Source organism: Mycteria americana, chromosome 2 (genome assembly GCF_035582795.1).
Source record: "Mycteria americana isolate JAX WOST 10 ecotype Jacksonville Zoo and Gardens chromosome 2, USCA_MyAme_1.0, whole genome shotgun sequence".
Taxonomy (NCBI): domain Eukaryota; kingdom Metazoa; phylum Chordata; class Aves; order Ciconiiformes; family Ciconiidae; genus Mycteria; species Mycteria americana.
Window position 1 is genome coordinate 127,274,092 of NC_134366.1, and position 23,949 is coordinate 127,298,040.

The 23,949-nt window shown below is 43.9% G+C and overlaps 1 protein-coding gene across 1 annotated transcript in view; it reads right to left on the reverse strand.

The window, feature by feature from the left end:
• Nucleotides 1–262: 262 nt before the first annotated feature.
• The window catches only part of GAREM1 (GRB2 associated regulator of MAPK1 subtype 1), a 105,823-nt gene continuing 82,136 nt past the window's right edge, over nt 263–23,949 (reverse strand). Inside the window, exons 4-6 of the mRNA XM_075494562.1 lie at nt 14,960–16,138; nt 9,649–9,815; nt 263–6,417 (exon numbers count right to left, since the gene is read on the reverse strand). Of these exons, the coding sequence (XP_075350677.1) occupies nt 5,505–6,417; nt 9,649–9,815; nt 14,960–16,138 (2,259 nt within the window). The 3' untranslated portion in view covers nt 263–5,504. The remainder of the gene's footprint in view (nt 6,418–9,648; nt 9,816–14,959; nt 16,139–23,949) is intronic.

Consider the following 23,949-nt stretch of genomic DNA (forward strand, 5'->3'; position numbering starts at 1 on the left):
GAAGGGGATCAAGTGAAATTACAAGACAGGGAAACGTAATGCGTCTTGAGAGGTTAAATGCAAAAGCCTGATTGCTCCACTCAGTTATCCCAATCTTACTTTGTGAATTCACTATTTGAGAAGTGCTTCTTTCCGAATTATACTGAGATGAGCAAGAGGATAAGTTGGTGAAATTACTAAATGAAAACCAACCATTTTATATAATACGTGCAACCCGACCAATTTAGCACAACAAATTCTGTACACATTTGAAATATCATGAAAATAGTGTCTTTAATATACAGTTTACATACTTACAATACGCAGTTTAAATTTGTTCATATACATTACAAGGATATTTATTTGCACCTGGTTTAAATAATAATCTGCCTTCAGCCTTTTACACAAAAGCCCAAAACAGCACAGAATTCCACAAAAAACATGCTTCGTTTTATAACGGAAATGTACTAAGCCAAAGTTTTGGGGCTTTCTCTTTTTTTTCCCAAGTGTTACTTTTTTGACCTACCCAAAGTGAATCTAAAGAGCTAAGAACTAACACATATTTTTAATATAATTCAGAAGATTGTCCAAGTCAAGAGAATCACTCTGCAGATTTTCACGCTGAAAATTTGGTTATTATGAACAGAAATGGTAAAGTCTGAACAACTCCCAGACTATTAGGAGTTTAAGACATAACAAATTAAGAGTCATTTATTGCTAGGTCTCAACAAGGGGCCTGCATTTCCCTACTGCCCTGCTGTCCCTAATACCGCGAACAACATGGACGATCCCTCACTTTGATTGCGATTTCTTTCGTACCTTCTAGCTCGTACACAGGAACGCTGCAATTTCAGAGCATCAAAAAGAGGAGCCAGGAGAGCTGGGCTAAGCCCTTGTCCTTTCAGATAGGGCTGGTGTTCGGCTTTTAAGTAGCGTGGTGTAGCCCCTGCCTGGCCCGCAGGCAGGACTTTGCTGACCTGTGCTGCAGGCAGGCACCCCGCCGGGCAGCACGCAAGTAACGGGTGCCAGCACACTTTATTTAGTGGGGAGACAATCAAGGAGTTGATTCAAGAAGAAAACATAGGAGAAAACACTTCAAGTATTTATAGACAGATTTGAAACACGGTGGTTTTTGAGACAGCATCGCTATTTACGCTGTTCCTCTTGAAGCTGTTGTTGTGGAATAAAGTCAATTAAAGTGGCAAGTAAAACTGTTGTATTGGAAAAAAACCCTGTGTAATATACAGTTACTTCAAACTCTTGCTTCTAGCTGCAAAGTACACATCAAAATACATTTTCCTTCTAATTTTGGATGGACCAAATGTTTTCTGTGTCTAAATTTCTAGCTGTAGGCAATTTTTACGATACAGCAAGAATAAAAACTCAATTATGCACTTCGAGTTGATTTCAATACAGCTTTGGTTAGCCAGCCAGGCAGCAATACAAAGAATCTTAAGCCTAGGCACAACGAGCGTTTAAAGGAAACCAGTATTCCCCACAAGTTTCCTCCCCATCCCTTCCCTGGCCAATTCTGTGTCCACCTCCAGAGAAGCCCCCATGCCAGAATCCAGCTTTTGCCGCTGAAGGGAGCATCAGTCCTTGTGCCACCACGCAACTGTTGCATAGAAAGGATGTGTTTCCTGGTGCAGGACAAAGAGACAGCTCCATACAGAATGACATGCCAGATTTTTTGCTACCAAAACCCCCAGATAAACAAAAACCCCGAGGATAACACACAACTTCAGACACCCATAACTGAATAAGCACCAGAGGCCTTACATTTATTTAATCTGAGGAAAGAAGTCCAAGGTTATAGAGTTGGCCTATTTTAGCAGAGTGCCTCTGAAAAGTAAAAGATTTTAAGTCCACTCTGGCATGACACGTGTTATCTGAACTCATTGGCTACATCTCTGTTAGTAGACAAAATGGGCCAGAGCCTGGTCTCAGGCCCCAAGGACAACCAACACAGCTCACGTCAACACAGTTGAACTCCATTACTCTCCAAAGCCAGGCTGGTTTCCCCCGTTGCTAACCTCTGAGCTGTGCTTGGGAGTTGTCTGGGATCACCCATTGCACAGGCTGGTTGGGTTGCACCAAACCAAGCAAGAGCCCGTATCAACAGTTCAGCAGCAAGGGACTCCCATGAGAGAGTGCCCATGCCCCGGCACTGCTTGGTTTGCTAGGACGGTTTGGAAGTCCTATCAAACGCCGAGTGCTGTCTCCTCCTATTCACATCAGCTGGTGAAAAGTTCGTATCAGAGGGATATTCCCCAGCGCTTTTAGACACTCCCTAATCACAGCGGGAACGTTAAAGTAACCCTCCACCTTGAAGTACAATAAGCAGTGCGGCATTTTGTAACCTTTCACAGATTTAAGCCTCCAGGTTTTACACCCCATCCTTCTGAAGAGGTTGTGTGGTTCTCTGCTAAGGCCTGAAGGACTCCTCTGCTCCTGCCCCATTTCAAAGGTGCCATCATCCCTTTTTTGCCAAGGCCTTCCCGTGAGACCAATGCGTTCACATCAGTCTGCCCTGTTCAGACCGGCTTCTACAGCGCCAAAGATGGTCCTGACTCCCTAATAACATGCCAACGAAGCTCAAGAGGAAAGCAAATAAATTAGATCCCATGGGCATCAGCGCTGCCACAGCCTGGCTACCTGCACTGCGGTGGAGAGGCTGATCCACCATACTCCAGCTGCCTGGTTTGGTCATCCCTCTCCTGATTTCACCAGAGCAGACGCTTCAGTCCAGCTTGGGCATCACAGCGGGTGGCTCAATCCCACAGTCCTATAATTCACACAACACAAAGGTTAGGAACACCTACATCACTAAAAAAGGCTTGGAAAATTAAGGTGATGAGCTGCTAAGGGGAAAAGAAAAGGTCAAATGCTAACATATTATGCATAAAAATAAGTAAGTGGGGCCAAGCCAGAACGAGACAACTGGAAGGACATCAACAGCAAGTTTGCAATTAGAGGTTTTAGCTGTACTTTTGCACACAGGATCTGCTTCTGAAATCATTGCACATTTCTGGGCCTTTCAACAGGCCAGTTGTATTTTGGTCTATGCATATGTGATGTTAATGCAAGCACACTCATGAATGCAAATTCCACCAGGCTGCTTGCAAGAAAAAACATTCCAAGCAGGTAAGCAGAGATAACAGAATAGGTATCCATCTGTAGACAAACAACACTCTTTTCTCAGGGATGTTAATATCCTGGGGGCATTCAAAATATTTAATGTTAATATTACCAACACTGCCATCTCTCCTTTTTTTTTTTTTTTTTTTTTTTTTGAGAGAGAGACATTTTACATTTTTTTACCTGGAATTAACAAGTCAAGCAAAACAAAGAGAAGCACCCGACATTTAAAATTTGGCCCTTTCAAATTTGAGCGCTCATTTGACATACAGAGAGTTAAAATGCAATTGACTTCAACTTGCACATGCCTACCAACAAGCATGCACATTTGAACAGTACTTGAATTTGATTTAGTCTTACTTGCAGCTAAAATATTTTAGGACGCTAATTAAAACACAACCGGAGAAAGCTATTGATCTGTTGCTAAAAGTCAATACATTAAGAGAAAGAGTAGGATTATGAACTCTTGGGGTTTTTCTATTGGGATATTTTTTGGCTCACTGCTTTCTAGTACCCACATCAATTGGGCTTTGCTCTCTCGTTGGGAACTGGTGGTTTGCATTATTGCAAGACAAATGATGCATCTCAGCTTCGGCATGGAGACACGACATGAAATTTGCCCGGGCAATATAAAATTCCATTTGCAAATAAATTCTTTTTAATGGGTCAATATGGTTGAGGAAACAGGCAAAAACAGCCTCTCATTTTTGTCCCTCCTCTGTATTTCCTCTTGATGCTCCCACTACGTGCCCTACAATGGAAAAAGAGAGATTTTTTGTACTTCAAAAAGGTAAGAAAGGCAGGTGATGGTGTCACCCTGGCCAGGGCTCTGCTCAGCAGCAGGTAAAGGTGAAGCTGCTCCAGCATCCCTGGCTCTGACCACCTGAGGATCCTGGGCACGCACAGTTGCCGAGGATGGACACCTGAGGACCTCCACAAATCCTTGCATTCAGTACTACAAAAGCAGAGGATCCTGGGGTTAGACACATTTCGGAGAGATCTGCCAAGCACAGGAAATCAGCAACAGACTGTCAAAAGTTAATCCTATTTCTAGCCTTCTGAGCAGTTAAATTTGAAAGGTCTCCAGGGGCAGCCTAACGTCCCCTTCCCATCTCCGTGCTCCCTTTTGACTGCTACTTCCATGTGACATCTCTTGCAGTGGGTTTTTGCAGCCAGGCAACTGAATTAGCACATCTTAAGATGCTACAGTCCCTCCCACTTTGACACCCACATCCTCCTAGCCCACTGCAAACAAGACAGGTGAACTTAAACACCACAAGCATTTCCCAAGGCACGGCCCAAACCCTCGCTTGGCCCCTTCTTACCAGCGTGCCATGTGCTGCTTCTCTTCCCACCTCGCTAATGCTTTATTTCAAAGGCATCCTACAGGAGTACTATCACCTTCCCACACAGATCCGACCGCAGGAATAGGATAGCACATTGAGCGCATTTTCAGATGAACATAACAGCAGCAGAGGAAATATAATGGGTCGCCTTTTGCCAGAGCAAGGCTATTCGAGCAGGCTACTGCGGCAGGCAGGATCTGCCGAGAGGAGTCTGTGCACTGAACTGCCTTTCCCATGAGAAAGCTGCACGACCAGAAGTCATGCTACTTACTCCAGCCATCCGACTACAAAAGCAACTTTTGAAATCTACAGGTCATAAACTTTTAATTGGCCAGGGCAGAGTGGCTCAGTAGGAAAGTCCCCCTTCTCCCTCCCCTCTGGGCAACGAGCTAAGCAAGACTCTTGGTTTTAAAAACCTTTAACTCTTTTTGCTTAAAGTAACATGGAAAATGCATCCACATTACAGGTAGTCAGAAAGATACTGTTAATAAAAATATGCTGCAAGAATAGTGTATCAGTGTCACTTCACAGCAATTCTTAACATTTTCAGATGTAGTGTCAAAATGATGTTTTTGTATATCTGAACATGCTTTTTGTTAACAGAAACGGAAGAAAGTCACAGCATGTTGCCAAATATTATTTGAACAGAAATAATCCCGTAAGAAATACATTTTTTTTGCAGTTAACACAAAACTGTAAACTGGATTGGTGTGTGTCTTTCAGCATCAAATTGTTCAGTAATAAATACGACTAAGTCTTAACAGACTATGGAGTAAAAGTTCCCTTAGTGTCCAGTTTTTAGCAGCTGTTGAACGTTCAGGGATGCACAAGGCACACCTCTGCAGATTCTCTACCTTTATTATTAACATACCAAAAAAAAAAAAAAAAAATCCGTTCACCACTCAAAAATGTTTATCTGCATAGTAAGAATTTTTCTACTACTATTTACAGGAAGGGCTTTTAGTGCAAAAACCAGGAAGTGATGTATTAGCTGAGTGCATCGAGCACATCTCGTACAGTTTCACTAATAACTAGTTGGCATCACATCTTGGGCCGCCAGCCATTAATGAACTGTAGTATTTTCTTAACCTGCAATTTGCTTAGCTTAAAGTCTTCTGACAGGATTTCTTCTGTAAGCTGAACCAGTAAATTGCCATCAATCTTCTCGGTAACAAAAAATGATATGACATCTTCCGACAGACCAATAAACCTAAGTGATTTAGACACTTCCTCTATTGAGAGTCCAGAAAGGTCTGTGGGTGGCTGCCAGGGAGAGCCATCCCCACAAGATCTTGGTGCTAACTGGAGGTGGAGGGGAGATGAGAAGGGATAAGACACAGAGAACGTATCCTGCATGCCCTTTTTAACGAGATACTGATCTTCCAAGAGGTCTGGAGAGCCAGTTTTCAACTCCTCCTCAGCACCATCTATTTTCAGCGGCAAGGGACACATGTCTGTAACCGTCTTCTCTTCACTTGACTTTGGTGCCCGAGGAGGTAAGGCAGGACATGAATGGCTCTGCTTTGTGTTGCTGACTCCCAGAGTTTTCTCATCAGTGCAGTCTAGAGAGTAACTTGCTGACTTTGGACAGCTAGAGATGGTGTTCGTGAACTCTGCTGGGGTCAGCGGGGAGTACCCCGCTGGGAGCTCACACCCATCGAAGTCAAAAGTCAAAGGTGCTGGACAGTTTCTCTTTGGCGTACCTGGAGTCTTCTGTCTGGGGTAACTGTAGCTCCTGCTCGGATCGAGCAGGAAATCACTCCTATTCAGGCCTTCAGCAGTTCCTGAAAAATGGTTTGGCCAAGATAACCTCGAAGGCAGAGCTTCAGTTGAGGGGCTTCCCAAAGGCATCGTGCTCTCAGGCTCTTTGGATTCGGTTTTCATCATGTTACAAGGGTAGCAGGAAACAGGTGTGCTCTCAGTTGGGTTGGTGTTGTCGCTCTCTGTGACATTGCTTAAGGAACAAAGCAAAAAGGATGTCGTTAGTACGAAAAAATGTGGCGTTTGAATAAATTCATAAATCATCTGACAGAGTCAGAGGGTGGCTGTCACAAGGAAAGAATCTTCTTTCCTCCGGCAGAACTTTTCAGATTTGAATTAACAACACATTTGAATAATGCATTGACAGTTCTTTTATTCCTTCTACAAGCCTGACAAGATGCTGATATACCCAAAAGCCTCATGTCTTGGTTTTTCAAGCTCAGAAAAAAGTAGATGTCTCAATTCAGTTCTGTGTCATCTCCTGAATACTCAGTTTTTCCACCGTCGAATTCCTGAGGGACACCACCATGGAAAAAGAACAGCCTCACATATACTAGAGGATGTTCTAATCTTGTATTTTATATTTATATACCACAGATGTGTCATGGTATGCAAAAGCTCATAACAGGGGCAGGTCACCATTGCACCAGACCCAAGCTTGACTGACTTAAGAGATGAGCAAAAGCCCTTTTGGAGCCAACATTTTAATTTGTTATGGTACTTGCTTGTGCACAGGATCCTTTCCCGCTGGTCGCTGGTGCAAAAACTGCACCAATGCACAGTACAATAACACAGAGTAAGTTAATGCTTACTGCCAAAGGAAGGGTAAGCAGACCTAGCTGCCAGTGTTGAAGTATCAGGCTTTAAGCTTACTCCACAGTAACTTATGTGTCCATATCCTTAAAAAGCTATGACGAGAAACACTTGCTTTTCAAAGGCACCTAAAGAAAGTTACCCTGACCTACTTCCAGGTGGTAAACTAAGCTCAGCCCGTCCGAGAGAACTGATCGTTTATATTCAGGTGTTCCTGGGAGACAGAGATGCCAACAAAAGCATGCAAACTGTTACCAAAAGCAACTGTTTGCTGCTTTTATGCTACTTTTAGAAAGTTTGAAGGATTGGGTTGATCTCTGGAATTCTGGCCAATTAAGCCAGAACACTGGAAAAACAATGAGCAGATTTATAAAATCCTTACCTAACAAAACAGAGGGAAACCAACACTTGAAATAATTGTTTTAATTACTCACTTCTCTCTTCTGGAAACTAGCTACTCAAGAAAGAAACTAGGTAGTCATTCTGTGACAGCTCAGTGAAAACTGCTTGAGGAGGGCACCAGCTTTCAAAAACCCAGCGTAGTTTTGAATGGGTTGACACAAAAAATAGTTCCCCATGCACTTACAGTGAGTCAGAGAGGAAGCCAACCTGGACTTGCCCAGCTCAAACACAAAGTGCAGATGCATAAAAGCAGCTCTAATCTATATCACTGGAAAGTTAGTTCTAAAACTCATCCCCAAGAGACGCAGTTTCCCTCTCTAACCATCCCTCGCTCTCCACTCCATGCCCTCCAAACTTTTCTTTTTTCCTGTTTATGTCATGTATACAAGTCTGCAAGTTAAAGCAGTTGGATGTTTACAATAGCAGATACTTTTTTTTTTCTCCTCAACAAGGATACGCTGTCAACTGGTCATTTCTGGCTGTTTGAAGGCCAACTGCTGGAATGTACACAGTGCAAAGCATTTTTCACAAATCCAGCCATCGGGCTGTTCAATTCAGAGAAGATGGTGAGCGAGGTGTCGTAAACAACTAACCATACAGAGGAATTAAATTGACTGATCCTGTTTCTGTTCTCTAATGCAATATTAGAAATGGGAACATTTAATGATTTAAAAGATTAATGGAATTACTGAAAACTGATAAAGTACCATTTTCAAAGTGCTTCCTTATTCGTGCTCCACCAAAATTAACTCACTGGGACTCAGCGCCAAAGGATGCAAGAGAAACCTCAAATACAGCTGAAGTCAGACATCAGGCATTTTTATAGGCAGATAAGGACACATCATATTGGTTTTGTTTGTGTTTAAAATATTGGCTGCGACCCTTCATGATCCAGAAAGTAAGATCGTTGATAAAAACGGCAAGACTTAAAAAGCAACTTCATCAGCAATATGGTTACTCTACACATTGCCAATTTTCTAGCAGCTTCCTCTGCAGCACTAGGTCAATTCTACCAAGATGGAGATATCTGGTCTGGACCCAAGCTGGAGATGAATTTCATGCAAATATTGTGAAGTTCGAAGCAAATAATACCACCTGCATTCCTGAGAAACTTCACTTCTCACTGTTCTCCTGGTTTCTTGGGAGGCAGATGTATTCTTAGCTACAAAGAGAGAAAGCAGCATTTGGTGGGCCTCAAATGCTGGGAGGTCTTGTGCCTCCTGTGGAGTAGACCTTGACAGAACTACCCAACAGGCTTTCATAAAAACAAACGAGCAGCCTTGATCTAGAGTGATCATTGCCAGATACACAACACTAAGCTGCAAATATACAGTATGGCTTAGAAAGGCAATTCCAGCATAAGTTATTATACCAATTGCATCTAGGCTGAAATGATTTCAGTGGCATTTCAGATCAATTTGTAATATCCAGACAGGTAGTATCTTGTCATTGAATAGATACCAAAAATAATGCCAACAAGGCATACAAGGCAAAAAGGAGGTGAGACTTCAAAAGGTGTATACACTTTCTAAAGCTAAAGGAAGAACACTGCATTGCTAGAAAGAAGTATGTAGCCACATCATTCAAAATTTACTGTCACCTTTTGACTAGCCTGAGTGGATTTTCCAGTTTATGGGTTAGGTTTGTGCTGAAGTGGGTTTGATCTGGAAGCTGTCTGGCCCCCTTCCGCTACACCTCACTTTGCACTCAGTGGTGTCTGCTGGCCTCTCTGTTCTCCATCACGCCCACACCCCGAACGTTCCCATATAGTTGGCACAACACATTTCTGGATTACCACACCCCTTTTGTGCCCCCATGCAGAGCTGGCTGCACTGCATGCACGTAGCACTGAAATCCCACCCAAAAACTAGCTTTGAGATGTTCTGGTTTGAAGATTCAAGCCTTTCAAGAATTATACAGAACTGTACAGGATTTTCCATTTAGACAGCCAGTGCTACCTTACAGCGAGATTACCTATAGCAATATGTGCATGTATTTAATATAAATTGCTATGTCCTATCTAGTAACAGATAGTTTCTGCTGGAGCTTTGCTTCCTCTTGAATCTTTAAAAATAACTTGACAGGTTAGCCCATTTCACAAAAAGTCAGTAACTCTGACACAGTACCACGCCTTTATAAACCAGCACCTTCAAAAATTTAACTTTCTCAGAAAGTGTTATCACGGGGCTCTCACAGCTTAAACACATACATGTTGTGCAGTCCCGAAGAGTAGTAGGACAGAGTAGGGCTAGGAGAGCGGGTCTGCTGTCGTGCAGGTTTGACTGTGCGAGGAGGGATGGAAGGACTGGTGGAGGATGGCTTTGAACTCCGTGGTGGGACAGGGGGAGCATTCAGGAGCCTGCATTCTTCTTTTACCTGTACAAAAGAACATGTAAGTAAGCAGTGAGAAAATCTGGGCAACAGCACTCTCAGCTAGATGAAACACATCTGGTTCTGCCTTATTCTGTGAAAGGAAATAATTAAAAAGGGAGGAGAAGAGAAAAATGATGCTAAGTATACACATTTGCAACAGTATGTGGCTGTCATAAAGAAGTCCAAAAGAACGCCTTGCTACCAGTAGAGCAACTAGCAATCTTTTTTAGCTTTTCAGTAGTTTGATATCCACTCATTTAAAAAGTAGCAGCAATGAAACAATGTAAAAGAACCTTCCAGTAACATACAAAATCAGACAGACTTCCCAATATTTTACATTTTGTAAGGAGCAATTAATTAGGCTTAAACTTCATTAGTGTTGTTTATTTAGATGTAATAAACCAAGCTTACATAATGAAAAGATCTCAACAGACTTCGATGTTTCCTGACTTACTTCAGCAGTGATACTCAGCCATCCCGCCCTAGGACAATTCCCAGCCTTCCTCCCCCAGGAATAGTACATGTATCTCATATTTACCAGATGCTGGGGTTCAAACCTGGCTTCAAACCTGGGTACAGTCCTTCTGTAGCTGCCAAAGCAGTCCAGGATAAGGTTAACTACAAAACGTACAAGTTGAAAGGTGTGGGCAGAAGAGCCTGTTCAAACAATGCACCCAGCCGACAGGTCTACTTTTTGCAGCCAGCCAACTTTGCAGCTTAAAACACATGACTGTAGCACTGCTTATCTGAAATTTAGTTTGGTCTGCCTAGGTAGGAGCAAAATATCAGGATCCATCCCTATAGAAAAAATGATGGAATTAAGACCTTAATCCCATGAGTACATATTTGGGAGAGTAACTTTATATAGTAGGGCTAGAGGTGAGCAAGGCTACTGAGAATTAGGCTGCCAAGCAGGACTTTTAAGGACTCACCACCTCCCCCTGGGCAGGAGGAGACCTCTATGTTCTCCTTGTCTGAAAGAGTCTTAGATGGACCAGAAGAGGGAAATTCTCTTTTGTGTTTGAAAATTATAGTTTATTTTTAAATTTAACAACACTGCAGAACTAAAAGTTATCTTAGCAGTTCTGCAACACATAATTAGCAATTAAAGTGATTTAATTTATTTAAAAACAAAATAAATGTGGAACCTTTTGCAACCCACTTCAGTGCTTTCAAAACGCAACAACCCATTTAATACTTTTGTGAAATGGAAAATTGGGGACTAGAACATTGTAGTACATTTTTTCCCTAATTCAAAACAAGTCAAAATTACAGGAAATGCCCGACAGCATAAAACACTGGAATAAATCTTGCTCTAAGGGTTCTTATTTGCTCTTTCAAGAAAAAAAAAAAAAGAATCAATTTTATTCATGTTTGTTATTGAATTCAGGCATAAAACTCTTCAACCATTTTAGTGCTGTGCCCCAAGGATGCCTAAGGACTTCATTTTTTTTTTTCCCAAGTCAGACTAGGCAAAGTTAATACTGCGTGCTATTGAATATATACCCGTGGGGTTAGAGAGACCATTCAGGGGAGCTCTCGGAGCACAGCAGACGGTCAAGGGGTTAAAGGGATTCTTTCCTGGGAAGACTGCTGGCATTCAAAGGTGCTGGCATAACAAACTATGCCAAGCTCCCTTGCTGACCTAGATTGCAGATCAGAATGAGGCCATAAATAATACGGGTTTGCAGTCCCAGTTGGTCCCTGTCACAAGACCGTGATTACAGCTGCCAGACACAGCCCTCGGGAAACCCAGCAGGGGGATAAAAAGGAGAGATTTTGCAGATTAAACTGACAAGAGCAAGGGGAAACTTCAGAGGAGAGCTACCCTCACTAGGGCCAAGTGAACAGCAATGAAATAAACGCGGGAGAGGAGGGGAACAGCCACGGTACGACATGATGATCACCTCGATGGCTGTTGCTCTTAGTAGGAAATACTCTTTCGCCCAGAAGCACTAGATGCCATACGGCTGCCAGATACAGATAAAGGGCATTTGCACTGCATGTCCTAGGACTTTTATTCGTCATCGTCTGAGCTCTCCCATGCTCCAACACTCCCTCCTGTGACGGGGGACAGTGACCCCTTTCTGGTGGTTTGAGGTGCTGCGTTGATTTTAAGACCTCTGCTCCTCTTCCTTGGTGCCAGCCCAAGCCCCGCCACCCCCCCCCCCCGGGCCCTGGGGTGTCACTCCTGAATCTGGGCACCGCAGGTGCCCGTTGCAGTGACCGCTTCCGAGGCCGCCTGGGTAAAACCCACCCCGTCGCCGGCATGACCGCGAGTGTAATGCAAAGCAGGTCAATGCTCCTTGCCGACGGGAGACTGAACTGCCGGCATGCTCCATCGGGGACGTGCTTTAAATCAATCAGGAAAACAGCCTCTGATTTTATGCAAATTAGTGTTTGGGGACTGAAGCAATTTCTAATTTACAGGCCTTAATTCAGAGGTCATTCCCCCCCCCCGCCTTCTGCCTTCATACTACTTTGATTTTCTGGAAGCTATTTAGAAAATAAGCATTATATATCAGAATGCTTCATCCTGCCAGTGAGAAGAAAATGAGAACAGCTTCTGAAACACCCGAATGTCCTTTTCTCTCTCCTATAAACAGCTCCTGTACACACATTTTAAATTTAGTGCATGCAAAAATACAATTGCCAGCCAACCTTTATACAGAAACGCTATGGAATATCATTCTAGAGGGAGTGATGACTAAACCGCATGTTCATCAGCAGCTCCTGAGATCTACTTATTCTATAAATACCCTACACGGAAACCATGCAAACATCTCCTCGGCCCCAGCCCACTGATGAATTCAGTAGATCACTGATACTCATTCCAAAGCTGTTCCAGGAAGCCACAAAACTGAGTCTAAATTCTTATAATCTATGGAGATGCAGTCTTTTTTATTTTATTTCGTATGGGGTTACACCCCCTGCCCACCTTTAAATGCAAGCTAATATCTTTAGCAGAAATTAGTTCTCCTGCACGGCTAGAAAGCAATACCGAAATTGCTGACAGCACTCACACATTACCTCAGTAACGTAAGACACACATGACAAAACCGCACACTTTTCAAAGTGACCTTAAAAGGCAACACCTGCAGGTATCCCAAACGCCACCCTGCTGCCCCAGAAGGCAGTTGCTATGCCACGAGGTTGCCCCAAGCGTGAGGGTCCACGCCGATGCCGTGCAGGTGCTCCACAGCTCTCCCAGCATCCCATCACCCACGCCTCGGGCTTGACATGAGGCACCCACGCCGCAGGCATGACCCGGGGGGCCGGCAGCCCCCTGCCAGGAGGGCTGCCCTCACCCCGCTGCGGCGGCAGCCTTCCTCCTCCGCCGCCCCCTCGCCCTCCCACCCGCTCCCCGGCACTGGCTCCGGCGCTCCTTTGACCCCGTGCTGAAGCAGTTCAGCTCGCAGAAATCAGCAGGAAACTAATCATTTTCCAGATCCAGACCTGGCTGCCTGCCCAGGAGCAGGAGTGCCAGAGCCAGCACAAAAGAGGAGCCAGGACCATGTGGCTGGGAAAGGCAGGAAGAGGAGGAGGAGGAGCACGGGACCAGCCCCATGCCGGTTTACATCAGCGTAGGCTGCCAGGGAACCTCATCCCAATACGGTGCTGCTGGGCACTTGTCCAAAGGAGCCTGGACAAAGCGTCAGTGCGTACCCGACCTCACAGAGGCGAGGAAGTGCTCTTGGGTTCCTGCACTTAGACATTACACATAAACGCTCTTTGCTAAGACGACGTAATGTCTTGACTTTCCTGTCTTTGCTGAAGCTGCTGTAGCTGCTTTTTGCCGGCACGGTCAAAGGGCTGCAGTTGTGCATTTCGTGCCTGCACTGGCGTTCTCCTCCCCTCTCCTCGCCGCACCTCCCCAGCAGCTGCACAGCCTGGCCAGGGGGATCCCCACAGCAATCCACTGCAGGCTAACCCAGCACAAATAAATACAACTTAGCTTTCAACCAGGTTGTGACCTGGCTCATGATGGAAAGGCTACGGCTGACACTGCTGGAGTGTAAGATGGGAATAGGAAAGGGATGGGATCACCATGGTTTGCTGCAGTTTGGTCTTAGATTAGTCTCAGCTTACTGTGCAGCCATGCTCTTGAAAATATAATTGGACTTGCAAATGGAACAATATTTCCTTTATTTAAATTCCAGCAAAAACCCTGCAAAACTAATTTGTTAAATTGTAATATCTGTCAAGATTGATGTGACATAAGTATGTATCATTTAAGTTTTGCTAAAGATTCCTAGACACTCTTTCCTGGGGGAAGTCTTCTTTTTTCCTTCATGTTTTTCAAAAAAATAACGTTTAGGACTATGTCAAGAGACCATGTAATGGCCGGATTTTCCACCCAGTCCACATAAGCTCCTGTTGATAAAACATATTTGTATTTTTGCCTGTTGAAGTCTCCACGACATTTCAGGTTTGGAGAAGTGATTTCTCCCATGAGTTTTCATCAGAAACCCTAGGACAGGAAACATGCTCTGTTTAAAATTGAGTCCTCTAGAATGCTCATTTATCAACTCTGCAAAGTTCCTACTTAAACATGTTTTCTTTCAACAAGCAGTACAGAGTGATTAGTTCAGGTCTAGTTTGATAAAGTTTCCTTGAGGTCAGTGACACTTAATATTCTTCAAAATCTGCCATAGACTTGTAACAGAGAAGACAATCTCTCATTAACAAACACTTCAAATCCATAAAAACTCTAGCTGTCCTCATTATCAGGGCCTGTTAATTGAAGGCACACACTAGTTGATCCGAGGCAGCTCCAGGTGGGGTCATGCCCCACACGCTTCGGCGAGAGAAAACAGGAGAAAACATGGAGGCCACGTGGAGAGATGATATGGAAAGCAAAGGAAAGAAGTGACCTAGCAATTCTTAGACCTTGATTGTGAGAGCAAAAACCCCCATAAATACTACCTCAAAGTATCAGGATTAAGCTACTAGATCAGTTATATTAAATACACTCTAGTGATTTTTAGGACATGACTTACACTTGGTAGGAAACCACATCTCACAAATCTCACTGTTTCCTTGCCTTCCATGTGCCCCCCCCCCAAGTCTTCCCTAAAAAAAATCCCCAGGAAAACTCTTCAGCAGCTAAAAAAAGAAACGAACGGACATAAATAACCCTGACTTACTGCTTCTGATTTGGGAGGCACTGGAGGTGGAGGTAGGGAAACATCTGAAGACTTGGTGGTTGCTCCGACAGTCGCAGGCACAGGAAGCGATGCGGTACCACACTTTGATCGGAAAGACCCTCTGTAGTTGTCACATTTGTTCTTCTCACTTAGCGAGCGAGTGAGAGGCTGGTCACCAGCCTTTCCAGACCCTTGGTCCAACCACAGCTCTTCGTAAGGAAGTTCTGGTTTTGTAGGCAGAAACATCGATTCTTCGCTAACTTCAGGAAAAAGGTAATCGCTGCTACTGTCACCAGACTCCTGGTACTGAAGAGCATCATGAGAGAACAGGGCCCACTCGCTACACAAGTCCCTGCAGCCGTGGAGGTTCACTTCACTGTTCCCATGCAAGTTGTTTCCATAGACGCACACCGAAAGGCGGTGGAAGGACTGTGTAAGCTCATCCCGCGCGTAGCTGAGGGAGTTCGGCACGTGGCTGTGCCCCGTGCATCGGCTCTTCTTCGGGCTCTTGCAGTCTTCGTTCCAGTCAGTTTTCACATCTCGCACGGCACGGGAATACTCATCTATGTCAAACTGTTCCTGGCATATATTAAACCAGTGCTGGATGAGGGATTCATGCCACAGCTCCCCCTTCACCAGACTGTCGGGTAGAGTAAATTTCGGAAGCGTCAAGTGCAAGGGAAAATGCATGGGAATAATTTTGTTGCCACGAAGCACACAACAAACCACCACAGTCTTGGTTTGAATGTTGACAAACTTGTACCTGTGCCCTTCACGGATAAAATGCAGGTCATAAGGGTTTCTTGGTGTAGGACTCGGCACAGTCACGTTAACGGGCAGCCTGGTTTTTTCTACTATATTGCGAATCGTGTGCTCACCTTCTTGCATCTGCACCTCCAGTGGGCTGCGGGTGCTAAATTTGCCCTTACACTGGAAGGGGAGACTGATGCTTTCGTTGGTCCTGTGGTTCATGCAGATGAGGCAGGGCATTTTGCCTCTGCCTAGCTTACTAATTGAATTAAGTTTCCCGATTTTTTTGAAGATGGTGTTGAGTCGTGACTTCTCCTTAGAAGATTTTGCATAAAGGATTTCTGCTTGCCCCATTAAAGTGAGCTCATCCCCAGTACTAAGGGTAATGTTGTAAACCTCAGTGTCTTCATTGCATTCACCTGAAGCCACCTGCAAAATAATAATAAAACATTTGTTTTTCCCCCACTGAAGATAATACTTCAAGTCATATCAAATCTATTGAGACTGGACTTACAAGGCTATATATTGGGAGAAACTAAAACTAACTTCATTTGAACAGCTGAGTAGTCAAGTGCAAGGTGTTTAACCTGAAGCTCAGCCAAGCAACCATTTTTTATTGTCCTGCACGTTCCTGCATCTTACTTGAGGGGAAATAGCCACCTGAAACTGCCAAAGAAGGCATGACAACAAACATAACCAATTTTTAAAGACAGGATAAATCCACATATCCCAGCAATTCAGATAGCCACTTGTATCATGCAGCTATGACAGAGCATGTCTAGATTCCCTTTGCGTATCTTTTTCCCACCCCCTTGTTTTTGCTGTTTGCTAGAACTTATTTGCCAGGCTCTTGAGGGAAGCAAATCTTCTTCTTCCACCATCTTCAGCTCCCTGAGAAGAAGAAAAGGTGATCTCATCATTATGGATGAAGCATATCCCTTTGATATAATCTCTTCCAGGCTAGGGGGAATGACAGATGACATCTATTCCCTGAAGGAGAAGTCAAGAATATCGGTCTATCCCATATGCCTAACTCCCCCTCTGCCTTGCTCTCCTAGTCATAGACTTCCTTCCTCATTTTTTGATCATAATTGCAATTAAGAGATTAAACAACATATGCACAGCCATGTGTGTGCTTTTCTAGTATGGAAATTGTACTGGAAAGAAAAAAAAAAAGGGGGGGGGCAAAACAGATGTCCAAGGCTCATTTGTTCCTGAAGTTATTTCCTTAAGACTGGAATAACTCTTTATAGACAAGATTGCTCTGCTTCATATTTGAGTGATTTAACATGAAAATACCTTTTCAGGGACCTAACAGAACCCACCCAGCTCTTCCTCAACAGCAGCAGCAGATACCTACTGATAAGGAAGGTGCATCAGATAAATGCTGCTGGCCTGTTACAGACCATTTTATTTGGAAATATGGAACATACTAAAAAAAAATTGCAAATGAAAACGTACACTAAAATAGTATATCCCTTCCTCACCTCTGCAACCCCTGAAGATTTTATGGAGCTGTGTGAAGTTCAAATTCTGGGCTTCAAATTCAGGTATCATCACAGAATAGCCATTGCATGAAATCAAGACTGTAATTCCAATCAGTTAATAACTGAGAAGTGCTGTGAATTACGCTTCCTCTTGTAAGATGTGATCTGCAATTCACCCGTATTTGCAAAGTTGTGATTATCTTTTGCAACCCTTTCAGAGCAAAGGCACAGGCAGCTCAGCCGAGGTGTGCTGCCTTAGCACTTCAGTCTCGAGGCTCCCGGAGAGGAAGTCATTCAAGCCCTGAATTATCTAAACAAACACTAATTGGTCTAATCCAGGAAACTACTAGGTTTTATGGTACGTAATACTCATTCACAGTTCACGCCACTGGCCAGACAACATTTTGAAACACTGCGACATGAAAGGAAAGCACTCGGGTTTTTTGCTGAAAACACCGGTGTGATGCTCATTGGTGGTTTCTCCTCAAAACCGCCACAGAGCTGTGGCCGGCCACGTAGCCCTGCCTTCAGTGGAGCTGGTAAGGGCTGAGGACACACACGGCTCTGTGCACATACCACTCAGTGTCCCCCTTCTCTTTTTGAAAGGGCACGTTCCGTAAGAATATCAGTTTCTAGCATCGACAAGTCCCTACAAATGGCTTCTCTGGACAACGCAAGCTATGCTGTCAGAAATTTTAACTTGAGACGGTACGGTTACAGCTTTTTCTTGCTTCCTGTGGGACACCGGCCGGAGCGAGGGAGGTGTCACAACCTACGGCTGTGGGAGCTCCTGCTTGGCCAACTTGCAGTTCTCTGGTGATTCACAAACAAACAAGCCACTGTAGAAGGAAACGGTGGGTCAGATGTGAAACCACAGAGGTAACTAACTGGCCAAGCTTCACAACAAAGGTCTCACGAAGCAGCAGCTTATTAATGGCATCCATTTCAACCAGTCAAAAAGCAAACGGATTTTTAGATTAGACAGACAAAATTATTCTCAATTCAAAAATTTGGAAAATATTCTTCCATTTTTTTTTTAATATAGTCACAGGATAATAATAGGCAAAATAAGGCTGAATCTTACTGTGCTTTAACAAAAGAACAATCATGCCACCGTTCTAGTTTGGCACTTTGAGAAAAATACTGTTCTGCAGTCTTCCTTCTGGACAAAAATATAAGGTATCAGCTGCTGTCCAAAACTGTAATAAAAAACTGAAAAAGTGAAATGAAAAGTCTAAGACTGCACAACTTTATTCCTACCCACTAAGCCTTACTATGGTGAAGTTAAGGCTGCTGGTACCCCTCAGCAGGCTAAGTATGTTTTAAAATTCAAGTTCATTCATTACCACATGGTAGTTAACATCTGTAATGCATACATGGTAGGTAAATATGTGTTCCAGGACATTAGCAACAAATACATACCATACATATAATCTATATCATATAATATATATATCGATATATACCATACATAGCAATCACTGTAAAATCACCTAGAAACTCATGTACAGATATCTCTAAATTTTTGTTTCTCAGATTACATAGCTAAATGATCTTTATTTTGTCCTTGTAGCAATGACCTATGAAAATCAAACTTGCTCCATTTTGTTCACTCAAAACATTTCACTTTATCAATGGCCACAGAACTTACAAAAACATCAACAAAGGGCCATGGACTTCAGCACAGGACATCAGGTGAGACTTGCAAAATCTTCCAGGTTGGGCAGGACCCCCAGAGTCATCTAGTCCAACCTACTCCTCAAAGCAGGTGTAGTTATGGCAGGCTGCTTAGGGCCGTGTCCAATTACATTTTTAGTTTCTCCAAAGATGGAGAATCCACATTTTCTCTGGGCAATCTCTTTCTTTGTTCAACCACCCTCATGCCAAATTTTTTTTTTTTCTTATATTGGAGCAGAATTCTTATGTTCCAGCTTGTACCTGTTGCCTCTTGTCCTCCCACTGGGCACCTCAGATGAGTCTGTTTTCTTTATACGCTCCCATTAGGTAGGCGTGCACAGCAGAGAGACCTCCCCTCAGCCCTCTCAATGCTGAACAAACCCAGTTCTCCCTGACTCTCCTAAGCCCCCTGACCATCTTGGTATACTGGACTCGCTCCCACATGTTAATGCCTTCCTTGTATTAGTTTGCTACTGGAAAAAAGCCATTTCCACAACTGGAAGCAGTACTCCTGCTGTAGCATCTCAAGTGCTGAATGATGGGGAATAATCACCAACCTCGACCTGCTGGCTACACTCTTGCTTACACAGCCCAATATGCTGTTGGCCACCTTTGCCACGCCACCACCGCTGCCTACCAGGTACCCCTCAGACTTCTTCCACAGAGGCACTTTCTAGCCCGTCAGCCCATTGCGGGGCCTATGGCATCCCAAGTGCTGGGCTTTGCACTTGCCTTCGGTGAACTTCACAGGGCCTCCATCAGCGCAGGAATCAGTCAAGCACAGCAGCTCCTCAGAACAGATTTGATTCATGCCAAATAGTATGCTTAAAGACAACATGATGTGCGAGAAAGCGCATTATCATAAATTATTCCTAAAAGGCAGAAGGGGTAACACCACACCAGACTCTGCTCCCTCTACCCCCTAAGCTTCCAGCACTGACCCAGCAGGATTTGCACGTTCAAGCACCGCTACGCCCCTTCACGCCCCTGCTGAGAGCATGCCCCATGCACCCTCTGCGTCCGGCTGCGCAGTCACCGGCGGGGTGTAGCAGAGCCCTGTGCTACTGCAGACGCTTGGACCTGCGAGCGGCACGTCCCAGCCCACGCACGTGACACAGCACATCACTGGTGTATGATGGAGGGAAGACAGCAGTGAGCTATCTCACAGCGGCAGAGTTCAGGTAGCCCAGAACACAGATCAAAGCAGAAATAACTGTGTATTTTTCTGGCAAACTGATAGAATCGCCTCATAATTCTGGAAAACAGGTAACGCTACAGAAGGCCGAAAGCACCTGAGAAGCCTTCATTCAGCTGCATAACATACCCAGGAGGGCCGACTCCCGTCCCAGTGTGGCTCCACTCTACCCCACACTTTCAGCTCACTTCCCCCCTCCTGCGCTGCCCGCACTCAAGCAATGCTCTTGCCTCCTTTGGGACTTCTGCCAGGTTCGGTTTTCAACCTTCAGGTGTGAAGACCTTGCAACTGGTAGGAAGCTGAGACCAGCTGAAGGAATGAGGGGAAGGAAGGTAAGACTATACATTTTCCTCAAACATCTCCATGGTGGGACTGTGCCCTCATGTTTCATTTTTTGTGTGTGCCCCCTCCTCACATCTTCTATTTAAAACAGGAATTCTTCACTGGACAACTCCAGTGCAGCAACTTGCAGCCGTAACCACCATACCTCCAGTTGCTGTCATTACTTGGTAAACACCAAGTCTCCTCCAGCTATTAAACTACTAGCCTTGGGAGCATCCTGAAATAACTCCTTCCCCAAACACATTTATCTTCATGGTTGCTCTCTGTTTTACACATTATAACAACAATGCTTCATGCACTATAAAAATAACATTTTACGCATTATAATGACGACTCCTGGAGTTTTACTTCCCCCTTGCCCCTCTTTTGCCCTTCCCAGCCAGTTTTCACTTTCTGGTAATAGGTGAGAATAATCAGTGCTCCCAGCTCTGCGGAAGAGGCAGTGCTTGCCACGCTATACTCCAAAGCCATCTAGAAATCACTAGTAGATGTTCAAATTGAACAAATCCTAATGCAGAGGACCCACAGAACCAGAACCTACTCCATGCTGTACTTGCCTTCCACCTCCCTACTGCCAGATGTTGATCCATACTAACCGGTCACTATTGATGCCAGGGTGCTGACCAGAAAGGTTACTGGCTTACAGACACCTTATCAAACACATTGCAAAATAGCAGTGCACTAAGTCACTATAACGTTTTAAATTCTAAGACTGCCTCAATTCAGTAACATTCCGAAGCCAATTGTGTCTACTGCAGAAGACAGGCATCAGGAAAGTGATGAATGATTATTTAGGAAACATGTTCTTTTGGGAAAGCTCAAGTATATTGTTTCTTTTGCTTAAGGAAAGGTTAACTCAGAAAAATAGATTCTGATAACACCTGAGTCAATATCCTATCTTGGACTCCAATTGTTCTAATTTGTTATAGTTTGAAGTAGAAGTCTTTAATCACTTGGACACATATGAACTCCTCATAAAAATGACTTTATATTGGCTTTATATTGCTTGTTATACCTGCTAGATTTTATTAGAGAAATGCAAGCATTGCATTCACTTTAAAAATACACAGTTAGGATTTTTTTTGGTAGAGCCCTTTTTAACTGTGAGGTCTCTGATTCATAGTTACTCCATACGGTTTTTACTATTAAAGCCAAGGGACCAATCATAGCACTACATATATATATAAAATATATAATATATACTATATATTAATTTTTTTTTTTACAGGTCACAAAAAATGGATAAAGATTTTTAAAATATAAAACAAAGTCTTCAGAAGAGCTATTAGCAGGAAAAAAAAAAGCAAACTTTTTCAAGGAAGTTGACTAAATTCAGTGAGACAGTATCTCATTTTTCTTTTATAAATGTCTGTCTCCCAAGACAGAGAATCAGCAGGTACAACTCTTCATGTTAGCACACGCACGTTTCCCTCTCAGCTGAGAAGGACTTTGCTGTGATTGCTACATCAAAAGCTGGCTTCAGTGCTCTTCAAGGATGTCTCAGATAAACCAAAGTGTTCCAAAAATGACCCAAAATGTGACAGGTAATACCACAGAGCTCTAACACGAAACGTCTCTTCACGTGGGATGTCAGAAGGCCAGCTCATGAAGCCACTGGGAGGCAATGGGCTCCTGTCCGAGCAGAACCCCTCTAGCAGGTACATTGGCGTAGGCACGAAGCAGCAGCTCTGCTCCTCTCTCCCTCAAGCCGTGCACCAGATGCTGGAGCAAAGAGGCAGCCACAGCAGCGCACTGCCAACGCAAGACACGGAGGTGCCACAGCCTGTGTGTACCGGGGACAGAGGGGGAAGAGAACAACCACCACCTTCTTGGAGCAGAGGCTGGCAGCCTCATAAGGCTGGCATCAAGCCACAAGGCAATGAGGGGACTAAAGCACTAATTCTCAAGGTGAAGTATGAATTGCCTGCAAGTTTGGAGCTAAAACCTACACACAAACTGATTTCAAGAAAGTTGCTATTGCAGCGTTTAAAAATGCCAGTGTAGGTTACAACCTTCTATAGATGTGCTTTTGGAAACTCAGGGAGAGTTTATCAGAGCCAATAGAATTACAACCAAATCAGGGGATCAATCTTGCTTCACTGTACTGCATTAACATTTGTCAAAAAAACAAAAAAACCCAAAGCTTTCACAATAGATTTATTTCTGCCAAAATCACACTGTATGGGCCAACACAGTTAAACCACTGTGAAAAGAGGATTACATTAAAAAAAAATAAACAAATCAGGTATCAAAAGTTCACACCAGCCAAACAATGTCTTTGATAGGAAAGAAAAGAATTATTATAGGGCTAACTAAGTAACCCACCTCTCCATCCTGGAAAGGGTCTGCAAACAGCTTCCCAGCCTCTCCAGGGAGACCGAGTGATATCTTCAGGACAAAAATGATATCCCGGAAGATTTGAAGGGTCCTGCAACACTAAGTGGGCTGGTTTTTAGAGTGCAGGAATACATGGCTTGTCCAATGTTCAATCTATCAGACAATATTGTTGCTTGTTAAGAGAACTTTTTGTGAATTGCCCGCAGTATGATGTGGGGCTTTTGTTCCTGGTTTTGTTTTTAAGTCTTAATGCAGGTAGCTTCTGGGGTATCCGTACAGACTGCCATCTGTATGGGACCAGAAATCTATTGCTGTTGCTTCAGCAAAAGGTAGGGCCCTGGGGTAGCTCAACTTTCTTAAAATTTTTCTTCCTAGCATAGAGAATAAAAAAAATCCTCATCTTTGTAGTGTCATGCTGTTACATAAACAAAATTCTCTGCAATTATGCACTGAATATTAATACAAAAAAAGGTTATCACCTATCTAGTCAGTGAAGAAAAGACAGAATGCCTCTAATTTTCAATTAGCAAAAGGTTAAATAGCTATTGACTGAGTGAAATTAGCTTATCCCCAGAACACTCTAAATTGCTGTGCCTGTAGATGCTGCTGGCCACTGGGTACCTGAGGCAAGCAACTGGGTATCCAAGCACAGTACTGATACGTACATACGTCCACAGAAGTTACCAAAAGTAGTTTTAGCCATTACAAAAGTTTGGTTTAATCTAAAATTTTTGTTTGCTATTCTGTGAAAAGTGACTCCACCGTCCACTCCCAGCTCTGCTTGATGGCATGTGTTACAGCCCTCCTTCAAATACCCGGCAGGTCCCAAGCCCCCTGCCTCAGCGCACTGCCCAGAACCCCTGTCTAGCTGCAAAACTGTGGGGAAGGAAGGACAGGAGAACAATCGCCCCTGCCTCCCCCAGGATAAGGTGGCTCATTTTTCCCTTTAGCAACTAGTACACAAAGTAAAAACAAAGTAAACCCCCCCTTGGAGAAGGGCCCGTCACAGCCAGAAGGCAGGTGTCTGAACGGCAGCCCTAGCTGCAAAATCCCACCGGAGCAGCAAAGGATTTACAAGGAGGAGCGAGGTTCACACCAAACCGAACCACAACTGTGGCATATTGGCACATGCAGGCAGACCTCAACAGGCACAGACAAAACCACGCAGTGACTGTCTGGTGTAACTCTACAGGTTCTTTCTT